General features: G+C 40.9%; 1 protein-coding gene across 6 annotated transcripts in view; it reads left to right on the top strand.

The window, feature by feature from the left end:
• Window positions 1–18,731, top strand: part of LOC141113174 (ATP-dependent RNA helicase DHX58-like) — a 138,898-nt gene that overhangs the window by 15,331 nt on the left and 104,836 nt on the right. For all 6 annotated transcript variants that reach the window (XM_073606098.1, XM_073606101.1, XM_073606100.1 and 3 more), the window contains 2 exons: window positions 13,434–13,624; window positions 14,314–14,430. In XM_073606098.1, coding sequence (XP_073462199.1) covers window positions 13,434–13,624; window positions 14,314–14,430 — 308 coding nt within the window. The remainder of the gene's footprint in view (window positions 1–13,433; window positions 13,625–14,313; window positions 14,431–18,731) is intronic.

Below are 18,731 nucleotides of genomic sequence, written 5' to 3'. Positions count from 1 at the left end.
ATAAGTTCAGTGCTCGCAACCTTTCCTCATAACTAATATCCTCCAGACCCTTTATTAGCTTTGTTGCCCTTCTTTGTACGCTCTCCATTTCCAGTACATCCTTCCTGAGGACTGGTGCCCAGAACTGGACAGCATACTCTAGGTGCGGCCGGACCATAGTCTTGTAGAGTGGGAGAATTATCGTTTTATCTCTGGAGTTGATCCCCTTTTTAATGCATGCCAATGCTCTGTTTGCTTTGTTAGCAGCAGCTTGGCATTGCATGCCATTGCTGAGCCTATCATCTACTAGGACCCCCAGGTCCTTTTCCATCCTAGATTCCCCCAGAGGTTCTCCCCCCAGTATATAGATTGCATTCATATTTTTGCCACCCAAATGCATTATTTTACATTTTTCTACAGTGAACCTCATTTACCATGTAGTTGCCCACCCTATTAATTTGTTCAGATGTTTTTGCAAGGTTTCCACATCCTGCAGAGAAGTTATTGCCCTGCTTAGCTTAGTATCGTCCGCAAATACAGAGATTGAACTGTTTACCCCATCCTCCAGGTTGTTTATGAACAAATTAAATAGGATTAGTCCCAGCACAGAACCCTGGGGGACCCCACTACCCACCCCTGACCATTCTGAGTACTCTCCCTTTATCACCACCCTGTGAACTCGCCCTTGTAGCCTTTTTTCAATCCATGTACTTACCCTATGGTCCATGTCAATGGACCTTATTTTGTACAGTAAACATTTATGGGGAACTGTGTCAAATGTTTTTGCAAAATCTAGATACACCACGTCTATGGGCCTTCCTTTATCTAGATGGTATCTCGACTCCTCATAGAAGGTTAATAGATTGGTTTGGCGAGAACGATTCTTCATGAATCCATGCTGATTACTGCTAATGATACCGTTCTCATTACTAAAATCTTGTATATAGTCCCTTATCATCCCAACCAAGAGTTTACATACTATTGATGTTAGGCTAACTGGTTTGTAATTCCCAGGGATATATTTTGGGTCCTTTTTAAATATTGGTGCTACATTGGCTTTTCTCCAATCAGCTGGTACCATTCCAGTCAGTAGACTGTCAGTAAAAATTAGGAACAATGGTCTGGCAATTACTTGACTGAGTTTCCTAAGTACTTTCGGGTTCAAGCCATCTGGTCCCGGTGATTTAATAATGTTAAGCTTCTCGAGTCTAGTTTTAATTCTGTCCTCTGTTAACCATGGAGGTGCTTTCTGTGATGTGTCATGAGGATAAACACTGCAGTTTTGGTTACTGAAGCCCCTTGATTCCCTTGTGAAGACTGAGGAGAAGAATAAATTCAATACCTTCGCCATCTCCCCATCCTTTGTAACCAGATGTCCATCCTCAATTTTTATGGGGCCAATATGGTCTGTCCTCCCTTTTTTTACTGTTTACATACTTAAAGAATTTCTTGGAATTTTTTTTGCTCTCCTCCGCTATGTGTCTTTCATGTTCTATCTTAGCCGTCCTTATTGCACCCTTAGATTTCTTGTTGCATTCTTTATAAAGTCTGAATGCTGATGATGATCCCTCAACCCTGTATTTTTTGAAGGCCTTCTCCTTTGCTTTTATATGCATTTTTACATGCCATCCAGGACTTTTGATTGCTCTTTTAAGTTTATTACCCAATGGGATGCATTGGCTAATGCCCTTATTTAATATACTCTTAAAGCAAACCCATCTTTCCTCAGTGTTCTTTGTTCCTAGGATTTTATCCCAGTTTATGCTTTCTAGCAAGGCTCGTAGTTTAGGGAAGTTGGCTCTTTTGAAATTCAGTGTCTTTGTATTCCCCTTATGTTTCCTATTTGTGTGATTTATACTGAAGCCAATTGACCTGTGATCGCTGTTACCTAAATTGCCCCGTATTTCCACATCCGTGATCAGGTCTGTATTGTTGGTAATCAGTAGATCCAGTAACGCTTTATTTCTAGTTGGTACGTCTACCATCTGACCCATAAAATTGTCCTGCAAGACATTTAGGAACTGGTGAGCCTTAGATGAATGCGCGGTTCCCTCCGTCCAGACTATGTCTGGATAGTTAAAATCCCCCATCATGATGACACTTCCCATCCTTGCTGCTAATCCAAATTGTGATAGGAGATCTGTCTCCTCTTCCTCCCTCAGGTTAGGGGACCTATAGCATACTCCCAGTATTATTTTCCCCTTAGATTCATCCCTTTGGAGCTCCACCCATAAGGATTCCACCTCCTCCCTAGCTCCCTTAGTGATGTCATCTCTCACATTCACTTGTACATTATTCTTGATATATAGGCATACCCCCCCCCTTTTTTACCCTCTATCCTTGCGACAAAGGGTATACCCTTGAATGTTTGCCAGCCAATCATGAGAGCTGTTGAACCAGGTCTCTGAAATGCCCACAAAATCCAAATCCTCCTCGTACAACAGTATCTCTAGTTCACCCATCTTGTCCGCCAGGCTCCTGGCATTGGTGAACATGCTACATAGTTTAGACCGGTCGCATATTATCCTCTTATTAGGTGTTCCGAGATTGCAACTAGGACTTGCTACTATACTTACCTTGGGTTTATGTGCTTTGGTCAACCTACCACTAATGCCCCAATACTACCCTCTGGAATATGTTATGCGCTGACTATCTCTACCTCTGGACCCTTCCCCCCATCGCCTAGTTTAAAAATCCCTCTAACTTTTTGGCCATCTTCATTCCCAGCTGATCTGCACCCTCCTCATTTAGGTGCAGTCCGTCCCTTCTATAGTACCGGTTATCGAGTTGGCCCAGTCCTCCAGGAACCCAAACCCCTCCTTACTACACCAGCTCTTCAGCCACTTGTTTACTTCCCTAATCTCCCTCGGCCTTTCTGGTGTGGCTCGATGTACCTGTAGTATTCCTGTGAATATTACCTAGGAGGTCCTTTTCCTTAATTTAAATACTTGTATAGATCCACCAATAGAGGCTAGTAGTTGCCAATCCCGGAATTAGTATGAAGGAAAAATACCCCCCAGGTGAGTATTAGGGACTTTATAGGCAACAAGGAAAAGGATATGAACAAAAAATTATATAAATAATATTTATTTATTAAAGAAGATATAAAATTATGCGGGTGCAAAACATCACCAAAAATATAATGGATAAAAACAGCAAGTTACAAACATAAATCGTTAGTGCGTGGTAATCTTGTGGATATTCGGCCTGACGCGTTTCAGGACATTTTTGGGGTCCTTTCATCAGGGGAGTTCAAGACAAAGTGAAACTACCATAGCACATTCTAAAAACAAAACAAAAGAATATATAATAGTAGAGGTCGACCGATATGGGTTTTTCTCTGGCTGATGCCAAAGCCGATATTTAGAAATCGCGGTGGCCGATGGCTGATATATGATGCCGATTTTTTTGGGCCGATATATTAGGCCGATTTTTTTTTTTTTTTTCCCCTTCATCTCATAAAATCTAACAGTTAGACCCCTTTCACACTGGGGCGTTTTTCAGGCGCTTTTGGGCTAAAAATAACGCCTGTAAAACGGCTCCCCTGCAGTCTGTGTGAAAGCTCGAGTGCTTTCACACTGAGGCGATGTGCTGGCAGGATGTTGAAAAAAAGTCCTGCAAGCAGCATCTTTGGAGCGGTGTGTATACCGCTCCTCCACCACTCCTGCCCATTGAAATGAATGCGCACCGCTGCCGAAGCGCCTGCAAAACGTTTCGGCAGCAGCGCTTCAGGGGCGCATTTAACCCCTTCTTCGGCCGCTAGCTGGGTTATAAGCGCCCCGCTAGCAGCCGAATAGCGCCGCTAAAATTACAGTAAAGCGCCGCTAAAATTAACAGCGTTTTATCGTCAACGCATGCCCGCTCCAGTGTGAAAGCAGCCTTAAGTAATAAGTGATACAGAAAATTTTTTATATTTAAACATTTATTAAACAAAACAAACCTCCAATCAGTTCACTTGTATGTAGAATTTAGATTAAAAAAAAAAAATAACTATATCTTAAATATTAAATACACAAAAACAGGTAATCAAAACTTTTGGACGAAAAAAAAATGGGCTAACTTTACTGCTTTTTTTTTTTTTTTTTTTTTTTTTTAATTTCATTAGTGTATTTTTTTTTTTTTTAAATTGCGTTTGAAAGACCGCTGCGCAAATACCGTGTGACATAAAATATTGCAACAACCGCTATTTTATTCCCTAGGGTCTCTGCTAAAAAAAAAATATATATAATGTTTGGGGGTTCTAAGTGATTTTATAGCAGAAAATACAGGATTTTTACTTGTAAGCAACAAGTGTCAGAAAAGATTTAGAGCCCTTGCACACTGGGGCGGCGTCGGCGGTAAAACGCCGCTATTATTAGCGGCGTTTTACCGTCGGTATGCGGCCGCTAGCGGGGCGGTTTTACCCCCCGCTAGCGGCCGAGAAAGGGTTAAATACCACCGCAAAGCGCCTCTGCAGAGGCGCTTTGCCGGCGGTATAGCCGCGCCGTCCCATTGATTTCAATGGGCAGGAGCGGTAAAGGAGCGGTATACACACCGCTCCTTCACCGCTCCGAAGATGCTGCTAGCAGGACTTTTTTTACCGTCCTGCCAGTGCATCGCTCCAGTGTGCAAGCCCTGATAAAAAAAGCCGCTGAATCGGCTTTTTTTATCAGCACAATCGGCCGATGCCGATTAAGTAAAAAAAGCCAAATATCGGCCGATATATCGGTCGACCTCTATATAATAGTAGTGGTAGAGAGCAGACAGACAAAAGTAAAGAGCAAACAAAGAGAGCCCATCATGGACAAGGGTCAAGAGAAGAGGAGCATCGTTGAGACCGAGTTTGGGAGATCACCTACCGATTAGATGAACTTGAAATTGCATACACCTCCAAATAATGATGTAATACGGCTGTAAGGGCACAGCAGATGCCATGGGGCAGTGTGGGATGAAGATGGCTAATTAATTGTGGCTAACCAGGAGATTTGCGTGGTTAAGTATAAGATGGTATAGTGCCTTAATAGAACAAATGGCCACACTCTTGGCGGCAAAATGTCTGCAAGAGAAAAAAAGGTGTATAAAGGAATAGTATCTTTGAGTGCCGAGCTTATAAAAGAGGGCCGTTATTCTCCACCATGATATTATCATCAATATGAAACATATTTATATCCATATTTATATTTCTTATATCTATATTTATTACCCCCGCCAAGTTATTCATTAATAGGCGCAGGTGTTCCTCATAACAATAATAATACAAAATTAGAGGTAGGAGATAAACAATTTTAATATTGGTCATTGATAAATATCAAAAGAGGAGAGGTTTAAAAATAGGGTTGTATATATTCAGAATGTATAATGCGCTAATATTAATCTCCCAATATAACACGGTGTGATCTCTTAATGATTGATCAGTGAATCATGTGCAAAATATTCAAATGGAGCCTATTATAAATAACATAACATCCTTCACCATAACAAAATCCTATAACTAAACATGTGTTAATAAATTATTGAACACAATTAAAAAGAGAAAAATAAAGATGATAAATATTAATGTAATGAACCACAGTGCACAGATATCTCAATAGGACAGCATACTGCTGTGAAAAAATATAACGTCTTTGGTGATTTGATGAAAAATTAGTAATCCCCAGTGATAGTTGGCTTGCTCATATATTCAGCTGCTCATTAGCATGGGCTGGCTCCTGGCTTTCAAAGAATTTTCAGCAGAATAAATTGCATATGATAAGGTCAGCTGCATACAGCTAACAGCTGGGATCTCCTCACACGCCAACAGTGTTCACACAGCACTGCTCGTCACTGGCTCCTCCCGACCGGTTTCATCACTAGACACATGACTTTTTCAAAGGCTAACCAGGAGATTTGCGTGGTTAAGTACAAGATGGTATAGTGCCTTGATAGAACAAATGGCCACACTCTTGGCGCAAAATGTCTGCAAGATAAAAAAAGGTGTATAAAGGAATAGTATCTTTGAGTGCCGAGCTTATAAAAGAGGGCCGTTATTCTCCACCATGATATTATCATCAATATGAAACATATTTATATCCATATTTATATTTCTTATATCTATATTTATTACCCCCGCCAAGTCATTCATTAACAGGCGCAGGTGTTCCTCATAACAATAATAATAAAAAATTAGAGGTAGGAGATGAACAATTTTAATATTGGCCATTGATAAATATCAAAAGAGGAGAGGTTTAAAAATAGGGTTAATTATATAAATGAGTCCTTCTGCTGGTAATGAGAAATAGTGTCCAAGACCATTTAATAGTAAGCCTCAAAAATGCTTTGGAGCAGTCAGACAATTTATATAGTTGGATGTTATGGCACTCAGCCAATCCATAAGTACTGAACCAGGTGTTCTATAGACAATAGAAAATACTGCCCACCATCATTAGGGTCATAAGGTAAAGATTACATCCCAGAGCTGAGTACTTAACCAACCTTGTAGTGGATATTAGTACAGAGCTAACCCAAGCACATGCATCACGTCCGTCCTGAAGTGAGTGGAGGAGGGTGATGCCTGTGCTTGAGCGTTGGCTTATGTAGCGAGGGAGAGGACGCCGGCACGTGCGCAGTGTCCCACACTGCGCATGCTGTGTAGTGTAAGGTGTTGGGGGCGTAGTGTGGGCGGAATCTAACGTCAATCCCAGCCCATATGATACACGTCCATTATGCTGTGACGTCTGTGGGCGGACTTGAGGGGCAGACGTAGCAGCATCAGCAGCGCCGCATGTCCATCTCCTCCATGTCTCTATTTACTGAAAAAGATGCAGGGGGCGGGGCTGGAACACCGAGCAGCTAAATGTGCCTGCATTGTTGTTTATTCACAGTGATGTTTCCTCTCGCAATAGCAGAGGGGGAAAAAAACGAACGGCTGACAATCAGGGGGGAGAGGGCAGTCACATGTCATAGCCCCAAGCAAAACCAGATCCAAAAATCATGAGGATACTTGTTACTCTGGAGGTGAGAGAGAGAGGCAGCACCGATAGTATATGGGTCATGTATATTACTTGTGCATAGATATATATGCAGTCATGTAAATATAAATATAGATAGTATTGCCATTTTAGTAGATATCCAGTGGACATCTAGTACTGGTCCTCTACATATGCACTGAGGAACATAATCCGGCCCAAAGCTAACATTAGCCACAAACACTAGGCCAGTCCACACAGGCCGTGGTAGACCTAATAGGAGGAGAAGTCCTCCTTAGTCCTGCATGAGCCTGGTGCACACAGTGAAAACGGTAGAGACTCCCAATCACGGACTCAAGGGATTATAGAGTCTAACACATAGGACCAAGAAGCGAAGGATGTGAGGTACATATTTAAAACAGTTCAACAGAAACAATAATAAAACATGCATGTAAAGTTGTCTATACTTTTGACTGGTGCATAGGATTGTATATAGCACACATATATAACATCTTATAGAGAACATCCTCACATTTATCTCTATAGTAAACCTTGTTTATAAACAAAGTTTACCAGCCATTCAATAAACTCACAGGCCACTAGAGGTCTTTTTCACACACCCCTGACTCAAAACCCTCCAAAAAAGGCCTAAAGCTAAGCTGGGTGTTCAGGCCTGGGAAGAGAGTGGCGTTCAACTCGAGTTTCTCGCTGTAGGAGGAGTTTATTCTAGTCTCCTCCCCTGGTGTTTGGATGGATTCGATCCAAGATTAGAAAGTTGAATTTGGGGCATATTCCCCCATGGTGGTCAGCCACATGCCTACCCATGGGTAAATCTGGTTTTGCTGTCAGCATACTGGTGATATGTCGCCTTGCTCGTATACCAAAACTCAAGTTTGGTTTTCCCTATGTAGAAACACTTGCACTGAAAAACCAATAAATATACTACCCGGGGGTTTTGCAATTGGCATAGTGTCGTGGTTTAAACACTATGCCATTAGGTAGTACTATATTTTTTTGGGTATTCATATATCGGCATGTAGTGCATCCACAGCAGGTGAAAGTGCCCGTATTTTTAAAGGGATCTGACCTGAATTCCCCAACAAATTCGCTCTGAACAAGTTGATCTTTTATTGATTTGGTTCTACGGTATGTAATCACCGGGTGTGGTGGCACATGTGGTCTTAGAGTTGGATCAATGGTAAGTAGATGCCAGTATTTTTCGAACGTTTTCTTAATTATTTTGTGCTGGCGGTTGTATCTCATAATAATATGGGTTGTCTGTGGTTTGATGTTTGCAGAAATTTGGGCTTCCGAGAAAAGGAGGCTAGTCCTTGATTGATCATTTGCACGTTTGAAAGCTCTCTTGAGGCATTTGCGCGAATAGCCTCGGTCTAGGAGTCTCGTCCTAAGATGGTCAGCTTCTATAAGAAAAGACTCCTCAGTCGAACAATTCCTCCTCAGCCTGAGGTATTGGCTGTAGGGGATGGATTGGATGAGCGATCTAGGGTGTGCACTGGAGGCATAGAGGACGTGTTTCCCGCAGTGGGCTTTCTATACAAGCCGCTGGAGAGGGTGCCATCCTCATTCCTGGAGATGGTAACATCCAGGAATGTAATTATGTCCTTGCTGAAGGACATAGTAAAGAACAAATTAAAATAGTTTTTATTAGTGGCCAGCAAAAATGTGTTAAGTGACTCCACTGATCCCTCCCAGATGATGAGGATATCATCGATGTACCTATACCACGTAGTGATATGGCACATCAATGTAGCCAAATCCTCATCATCTAGGAGGGACTGTTTCCACTCCCCCAGGTACAGGTTAGTGTAGGATGGGGCACAACAAGTCCCCATCGCTACTCCCTGCACCTGGAGGAAGTGGGAACCGTTGAAAGAAAAATAGTTGTGTGACAAGATAAATTCCAAAGAGGCAGTAATAAATTGCCAAGTTTTCCAATCATCCTTGTGGGACTGTGAGAATATGTGCTTCACAGCTGCGTTTCCCAGATGGTGGGGAATCGAGCTATAGAGCGCCTCGACGTCTATAGCCACTAGTAGAGTATCCGGGGTGAGTTAGATGCCTTCTAGATTTTTTAAAAGGTGTATCGTATCTTTTATAGATGATGGGATATTTTGTACATAGGGTCTAAGTTAGGCATCTACAAATTTACTTAGATTTTATTGGTCTGCCGAGTGGGGCCTGCATATTCTTGTGTACCTTTGGCAGGCTATAAAAAGTAGGCATCCTAGGGTGTTTCGTGCGTACATATTCCCAGGTCTCCCTACTAATTGCCCCATTAACGAATCCCTCATCCACTAGGGAGTAGAAATCTTTGTTGTATTTATCAATCGTACTTCTTGAGATCTTCCTGTACCATGTGCCATTTTGAAGAATCTTATTGCACATTTCCTGGTATAGGTCAGGTTAGTTAAGTTTCCAATTGGTTTAGACTTATTTTTCTTGCTCTTTTTAAGATCCGCACTTACAAGGTTTACAAACGCTGCCAGATTTGTATTCTCGGACAAGTGGGGGAATTTGTCTGATTTCTTTTTGAAAACAGGAGGGACTGATATGAGTTCGATTTTTTTCTTCGGCATGCTGTTGCAGCACGCCAATTGTGTCAGCATTGTCGGATAGATCACTTGGATCGGATTCTTCCAATAGGCTGACTAGAGTTTCTAATGCTTCATCTGTTTCAACGTTTTTGGTTCTTTTTTTCTTCATTTATTTCTACATTTTTATTTATCTCAGTTGTATTTTTAGAATATAGACTTTTTAAAATAGCCGTCTTGTGAATAATTGGACATCTTTGATAGTGTCAAAGGTGTCCATGTCTGAATCCGGACAAAAATTGAGACCCTTGCATAGGACTGATACTTCTGCTTTAGATAGTATATAGTTGGTAAGGTTAATAATAATTAAGGGGTCAGAACTGTCTACAACTGAGGTGGTTTGTTCTGTTGTCTGTTCGTGTCAGAATTTATCCTCTCGTATGGCGGTATCAATTGTTGTGTCATGTAAGGAGGGTGTTCCCGCGTGAGTAAGAACAGATAACCCGTCACCTGTAGGCCCTACCGTGCGGGATCCTGCTACACCACGTGCATTACCTCTGCCCACGTTAGGAGTGTTTCCAGATAGGGAAGGTGTGGAGTGTTGTTGAGATAATGGTGGGTCAACCATACGTTACTTGGGTATGATGTTCTCACCAGAGCGTGAGCGTTTTGTCTTTTGACTTTTTTTGTCCATTCTTTGTGATTTCTGTGAGAAAGAAGAAGATACTGATGAGTTTAGGGTAGAGTCAAGGTCTTTTTCATGATGATATTTTTTCTGTCTATTATTAGGAGGATTTGATTTATTGTTTTGCTGTCATCCGTATGCCTTCCCTTCTTGGAAGGCTCTTTGATCATACCAAAACTTCTTCTCCTTTGTGGCTAGTGTTTCTCTAGCAAATGCCTCCAAATGGTTTTTCACCCTTTCCTCTTGTTCCCTAAATATAGCCAATTTTTTAAAGGGTTGTAGTTTGTTATAGATTGACTCAATATCTTTGTCCATGGCAGCGATGCGTTTCTGGTACGCCTCGATGAGGAGTTGCATCATTACCATGGTACAATTTTGCAGATTTTTCTCCCACTTTAGTTTAGTTTAAAAGATGTATCAATATCTTCTAAAGTGGGGAAGATCTGAATCCTCAAGCCGAAGGGGTTAATATTTTTTCTTAAATATCTTGAAAAACTCTCAATGTGCCAGAAGCACGCCGCTTTCTTTTCAACCACCTTTTTTAATTGGGTAAAGATGGACAGTACCTCAGTATGGGAAGATTCCCTCTCATCATGGCCCTTGTAATAGCCTGCCATCAGGGCCTCCCACTCCTGTCCCAGGAACATGATGAAAAAGGAAAATGAAGCAAAAACAGGTAACAACAAAAAAAACAAAAAAAAAACCACACACACAATTGCTAGGTAGAAAACAACTATGCAAGAATAGTGAATAATCAGCACAAAGATTTAAATATTGAATTATAAGTTATACTCTAATCTATGATCAAAAACATCAAAACAGGTTATCAATCAAAAAAGAAATGATGAGTGAATAATTCCATATATTCAAAAGGTTCCAGATATATTACGGGAACAAAATGGTATATGTGGGGCCTCCTTGGGTGGAAGGAGGGGGGGTGGGTATCATCTACCTGGAATGAAACATTTGAATACTTGTATAGATCCACCAATAGGGGCTAGTAGTTGCCAATCCTGGAATTAGTATGAAGGAAAAATACCCCCCAGGTGAGTATTAGGGACTTTATAGGCAACAAGGAAAAGGATATGAACAAAAAATTATATAAATAATATTTATTTATTAAAGAAGATATAAAATTATTTGGGTGCAAAACATCACCAAAAATATAATGGGTAAAAACAGCAAGTTACAAACATAAATCATTAGTGCGTGGTAATCTTGTGGATATTCGGCCCGGCGCGTTTCAGGACATTTTTGGGGTCCTTTCATCGGGGGGCATTCAAGACAAAGTGAAACTACCATAGCACATTCTAAAAACAAAACAAAAGAATATATAATAGTAATGATAGAGAGCAAACAAACAAAAGTAAAGAGCAAACAAAGAGAGCCCATCATGGACAAGGGTCAAGAGAAGAGGAGCATTGTTGAGACCGAGATTGGGAGATTACCTACCGATTAGATGAACTTGAAATTGCATACACCTCCAAATAATATGCCAACTGATGTAATACGGCCGTAAGGGCACAGCAGATGCCATGGGGCAGTGTGGGATGAAGATGGCTAATTAATTGCGACTAACCAGGAGATTTGCGTGGTTAAGTACAAGATGGTATAAATGTACAAAATGTCTGCAAGAGAAAAAAAGTGTATAAAGGAATAGTATCTTTGAGTGCCGACCTTTTAAAAGAGGGCCGTTATTCTCCACCATGATATTATCATCAATATGAAAAATATTTATATCCATATTTATATTTCTTATATCTATTTTTATTACCCCCGCCAAGTCATTCATTAATAGGCGCAGGTGTTCCTCATAACAATAATAATAAAATTTTTAGAGGTAGGAGATAAACAATTTTAATATTGGTGGATTATGTTCAGTGCTGGTCCCTGACTGGTTTCACCAATGTCACTCAATGTAGTGTACTTATTGGGATGCTCCAGCCCTGGATCGGCCTCCCTGGCACTTCCCCCTCTACCCTTCCTGACTGTCACCCATCTACTCTTTGCTAATGCCTGCACCTCTTTGTCTCCACCCGCCCCTGTGCTGGCCCCATGCCGCATGTACAACGAGTCGCCTCTCCACCCCCCGCTGGGCATCGTACCTATTAAATTATATATATATATATAATGTCACTTGACACTTGAAAAAGGAGCGCGCATGCCCAGTGGGAACTTCGCGCATGCTCTGAAACGTGTTGTGGTCCTCTCCACTCCGGTGATGTCACACGCCCACGAGCACCCTTGTTTTGGATTATGGGACTTCCATCCAGCGCAGCGGTTTGCTCTCTCTTGGCGGGGGACCGAGGCCATTCCTTCAGACTTATGCCCCGTACACATGGTCGGACATTGATCGGACATTCCGACAACAAAATCCTAGGATTTTTCCCGAGGGATGTTGGCTCAAACTTGTCTTGCATACACACGGTCACACAAAGTTGTCGGAAAATCCGATTGGGGCAGTAGCCAATAGCTTTCCTCTCTTTATTTATTCTGAGCATGCGTGGCACTTTGTGCGTCGGATTTGTGTACACATGATCGGAATTTCCGACAACAAAATTTTATAGCCTGCTCTCAAACTTTGTGTGTCGGAAAATCCGATGGAAAATGTGTGATGGAGCCTACACACGGTCGGAATTTCTGACAACAAGGTCCTATCACACATTTTCCGTCGGAAAATCCGACCGTGTGTACGGGGCATTACTCTGCCAAATCCACGCCATGGACGCCGGGACCGATCCAGGAGCTGTTCCCCCTTTGTAGCTGTTTTCTCCTTACTTACTTGTAAGTGTGGATAACTTGTTGTTGTCATTATTAAATACCTGCACTCAGAGGCGCTTTTCTTTCGTTCTTTTTCATGTTTACTAGAGAGCTGACTTCGCTCACCTGGAAAGCTTGCCCTCAGCGCGGGTCTTCACACAGAGACATTTTAGTTGTTCTAATTTATTCCTTTATTACAAAGTTTATTGCTATGGGCTGGCTATTGCGATGGACTACCTATAACAATCTTCTGCAGCTATGGCCTTGCTTTTATTTTTTAGCTTATTGATTGGTATTTTATATTGATTTTATAGTGCATTTTCTATTGGTCCTGAGCGCTCGCATGTATTTGTATATATACGTGCACTCGGAGACCTACGTGCACTTGCAGACCACTCGCAGACCTACGTGCACTCGCAGACCTACGAGTATTTTGTATTCCCGTTTTTAATGGACAGCACATTATACAGTATTACCTGTGTGATTTGGTTCTTCATAGGGAAGAGAAACTGACAATTATTACTGTTTCTTCAGATTTCACTCTCTTAATAATAGATGAGTGCCACCACACTCATAAAGATGCCATTTATAATAAGGTGATGCAAATCTATCTTCAGAAAAAGCTGAAACATGAAAAGAATCTCCCACAAATCCTGGGACTTACTGCATCCCCTGGGACTGGTGGAGCTAGCAGTTTTGAGGATGCTGTGGATCACATTTTACAGGTGAGATACAGAAAAAAACATCAACACAATAGCCAGTGGTTTTGAATACAAAAATGTGTAATTTTATTAAATAAACCCTTAAAATAACTACTCATATTTGGTTCTTTTTGGTCTATTAAATATACCTTTAAAAGTGTTTTGTTATATCTGTGTATTAAGTTCATAAAATCCCTGCTGATCCTTCCACAGATCTGTTCAGCGGATTACTGTCTGAGCTCCCTGCCTGTGCTGCACTGTTAACAGTTACGTTCTTCCCAGCTATCCCTGAGGACTATAGAACCCCCCCCCCCATCTGTTATAGAAAAGAGAGGAGGTATTTTAGCCCTGTCCTAGGGTGACAATGCTGCTTTATCCATTGATACACTACATTGAGCAAGTATTGTCACAGGACAAGAAGTGTTAGGGGGCGGGATCAGTAGGTTAACATCAAGGGAGAGAAGGTTGAAAAAAAACACGAATGCAGTCACCACATACAATCACCGATAAACTACAATCTATTACATTTTTGTTTATGGGTTTAGCTGCACTTCAGTGCCACCAAACTTTTGTTCTGTCCTATCCATATTTGTGTTACACCACTTGATGTTCCCAAAGCTTAGTCTGTAACACTTTAGAAACCAGGACTGTGGCAATATGACGTTGAGGCTCATTATAGTTCTTAATGTATCTGTTACTTTTATATTCTTCAGATTTGTGCTAATCTGGACACGTGGAAGATAATGTCCGCCAAGGTCAACATCGAAGATCTAGAAAGTAAAGCCAGGCAGCCCAACAAACAATATGACTTAGTGCCAGAAAGAGCTGTGGTAATGATCAACACATCTTTTTATTGAGTCATTCATTATAGCCTGCAGCATTTTGTCAAGTTATAGTGGCCACGAACCAATGATTCGGCAGATTATACCATCTTCTGTCAATGGAGACACAGAGCTCCTGCGCAGCCATCAAAAACGTATGCCGTGTACACACGATCACACATTCCGACAACAAAATCCATGTTTTTTTTCCCCGACGGATGTTGGCTCAAACTTGTCTTGCATACACACGGTCACACAAAGTTGGTCGGAAATTCCGAACATCAAGAACGCAGTGACGTACAACGAGCCGAGAAAAATTAAGTTCAATAGCCAGTGCTGCTCTTCTGCTTGATTCCGAGCATGCGTGGCACTTTGTGCGTCAGAATTGTGTACACACGATCGGAATTTATGACAACGGATTTTGTTGTCGGAAAATTAGAGAACCAGATCTCAAATTTTGTGTGATGGAAATTCCGATGGAAAATGTCCGATGGAGCTTACACACAGTCGGAATTTCCGACAACAAGCTCCTATCAAACATTTTCCGTTGGAAAAGCCTATCATGTGTATGGGGCATTACAGTACATCGTACAGAACCCTGTTACAGTACATCATGACTACATTTGCTAATGTGTAATCACTGATTACATAAGGAGAGATTAGAAAGGATCCGTTATCATTCTGTGCTTTACTTTTGTGAATTGCAGTGATGGCATACATTGTCTTGAGTGACATCCCCTTCCCCTGTTCACAGGTTTAAAGTCCTTACTTGGATTACTGTCCGCATCAGCAACATGTTTGATTGTTAGCTCATGGGCACTCGCCTCTTTTTCTGCCTTTTTGTGTTGCTCTTATTGGGGGCTTTTTTTTTCTTTAATATTGGTTTGTCCTCGGTTTGGGGGCAGCATACCTGTACATAGCAAAGCTACTTTGTTTTACTTCAAGAAAAATCATGAGCTTTTGTGTTTTTTTTTTTTTGTTTTTTTTTGGCATGGTATTTTATAGTTTTTATTTTTGTTAGGTATCTTGGTTTTTATTTGGGATGATAGGGATTTAAAGTGATTGTAAACGATCACCTTGTAACACAACCCGTTCAATTTAAAAGTGAAATGAAAGGCAAAACATTTGTGTATAGATATAAAAAAAAAAATATGAAAAGCTTTTTTCCCTTTGTTTAAATTGATCACATGCCATCTGTTCTCAGCTGCATAAGGGGAGGAGAAACAACAGCACCCTGATCTTCCCAGTGAATGACTGTGCAGGATGGGGTGTGTCAGGACAAATCTGATCATTGGAGAAGAGCAGCCTGAGTTCCCAGCACAGCTAGAGAGCTGACCACCCTGTGTTCTTCGTTCTTCTGCTTAATGTGGTCAGTTTGTAATAGGAAAACAGTTACAGGCAGGTACAGCAGGGATTTTACAAAAAGGAAGCAATAAAATGAGAACAGGATATTTTTTCATACAAGTACATGATATAGCAGGCACATATCAGGAATATAATATGTTAGGTGCATGGGCATGCTCTGTAAATGCTGTGTGCCATGGACATAGCAGATCACAGATTGGGGTAAAGGGCCAATCACAGCAGCCCTTTCCCTTGGAATTAGCTGTGTCCAATCACAGCTGTCACAATGTAAACAGACTTGCCGGTTATCACCTCTCCCTCCCTCACACAGAGACAGCATGTGAGGAAAGGAGAGCCAATCTTTGGGGCACAGTGAGTACATTGTTTACACTGATAATCAGTGCCCTAATTATCAGTGCAGCCCCATCAGTACCCATCAGTGCAGCTTATCAGTGCAGTCTATCAGTGCCGCCTCATCAGTACAGCCTTGTCAGTGCCTCCTCATCAATGCCCATCAGCGCAGATTATCAGTGTCTATCAGGGTCACCTCATTAGTGCAGCCTCATCATTGTCCATCAGTGCAGCCTCATCATTGTCCATCAGTGCAGCCTCATCATTGTCCATCAGTGCAGCTTGATCAGTGCACATCAATGCAGCTTCATCAGTACACATCAGTGTAGCCTCATTAGTGCCTATCGTGGCAGCCTCTTCGGTGTCCATCAGTGCGGCCTCATCATTGCACATCAGTGCGGCCTCATCATTGCACATCAGTGTAGCCTCATCATTGCACATCAGTGTAGCCTCATCATTGCACATCAGTGTAGCCTCATCATTGCACATCAGTGTAGCCTCATCATTGCACATCAGTGTAGCCTCATCATTGCACATCAGTGTAGCCTCATCATTGCACATCAGTGTAGCCTCATCATTGCACATCAGTGTAGCCTCATCAGTGCACATCAGTGTAGCCTCATCAGTGCACATCAGTGCAGCCTCATCAGTGCACATCAGTGCAGCCTCATCTGTGCACATCAGTGCAGCCTCATCTGTGCACATCAGTGAAGAAGAAGTACTTATTTGCTAAATTTTATAATAAAAAAGTATGAAAATATATATATATTTTTTTTCAAAATGTTTGGTAATTTTTTTTTCTACACTGCCCAGAAAAAGTAATGTTTTATTTTATTGTACAGGAGAAAGTTTGTCACTGAATAATGAAAGCAGTTTTGTGGTTTTAAAGTAAGGTTTTGGTTTAAAAACATTAATTGAATTGCAATTGAAGTTGTGCCATACTCTTTCCATTTTTCGGATGATGGATTGAACAGTGCTCTGTAAGATGTTCAAAGCTTGTTTTTTTTATAAGTTAACCCTGCTTTAAACTTCTCCACAACATTATCTTTGACCTGTCGTGTGTGTGTTTATTGGCCTTCATGATGCGATCTGTTTACTAAAGTTCTCTAACAAACCTCTGAGGGCTTCACAGAACAGCTGCATTTATATTAAATTACACACAGATGGACTCTGTATACAAATGCATGCTACACTTTTAAGATATTAATTTGTAAACATTTTTGAAAACCATTTTTCATTTTCTTTCCACTTCACAATTATGCGCCACTTTCTGTTGGTCTATCACATAGCATCCCAATAAAATACATTTCCATTTTTGGTTGTAACATGACAAAATTTGGAAAATTTCAAGGGGTATGAATACTTTTTTAAGGCACTATATTGAACACAAAATAAAAACGCCAGTGGTGATTAACACCAAAAGAAAACTCTGTCTCCAAAAAAAGATAAAATATTATTTGGGTACAGTGTTGCATGACTTGAATTGAAAATGAAAATGAATTGTCACTCAAATGCCGCGTACAGACGATCAGTATTTCCGACAACAAATGTTCAATGTGAGCTTGTTGGAAATTCCAACCGTGTGTAGGCACCATCGAACATTTTTTGTCGGATTTTCCGTCAAACAAAATTTGAGAGCTGGTTCTCAAATTTTCCGATAACAATATCTGTTGTCGTAAATTCCGAGCGTGTGTAGACAATTCCGACGCACAAAATTCCACGCATGCTCTGAATCAAGTATGAAACGAAAGTGCTCGGTCTGGTAAAAGTAGTGCTCGTAATGCCGTAATGGAGATAGCATATTCGTCACGCTGCAAAGTTTTAAATCTTTTAATGCAGCGCATTCTCCTTTTCTTTATAATGGTAGAATAATGAAGTTGTTTTGCTGCTGATATTCACACATTTCTTTATTATTTCTCGTGATCTCATGAATAATCTTTTTTTTTTTTTTTTTTTTTGCCAGATCTCCAGAATAATGTTTTTTTTTTGTTTTTGTTTTTTTTTTTATATCGTGATCTTTTTTTTTTTTTTTATCAAGATCTCATGATTTTTTTTTTTTTTTTTTTTTAATTTTTTTTTTTATAGTGATCTCCATAATATGTGTTCTCGTTTTGTGTGTCAAGTTACCACAACACCATTATTATCTTGTATTTTTTAACCTCAAAGAAATTGGTTGGTGTTGGTGTCCCTTGTTAATTTGACATTGTCTTTTTGAAATGTACCTGTCTACTCACAAACAAACTGTCCTTTGTCCTAAAACACATAGCCAAGTATTTGTGAAAATAAAATAGGCATTTATTAGGGGTCATAACAAAATAAAGAGAAAGGCAACGCTGGATAAACTGGTGAAATTGGCGAAGCCTTTGTACCCCAGGGCAGACTTCAATTATTTGACAGGAAAAATTGGTAGCCTGAGGAGTCTATTTAATAGGGAGCAGCAGCAGATGACATGTATGTCCTGAGGCTGTGGTCTTACAACAGCCTGCATCTTTTGTCAGACCAAACTGAACCCAGGCCATCACTCTCTTGTCTTCCTTCCACGCTTGCTTCCACACTTGCTTCTGGGCTGTGGCTCTGGTGTTGGAGTTGTGACAGGAGGTGGAGGTGGATGGTCC

Source organism: Aquarana catesbeiana, linkage group LG12, assembly GCF_042186555.1.
Source record: "Aquarana catesbeiana isolate 2022-GZ linkage group LG12, ASM4218655v1, whole genome shotgun sequence".
In the NCBI taxonomy this organism is placed as follows: domain Eukaryota; kingdom Metazoa; phylum Chordata; class Amphibia; order Anura; family Ranidae; genus Aquarana; species Aquarana catesbeiana.
The sequence above is the reverse complement of the archived record's forward strand: the minus strand, read 5'-3'. Positions and strand labels throughout refer to the sequence as shown.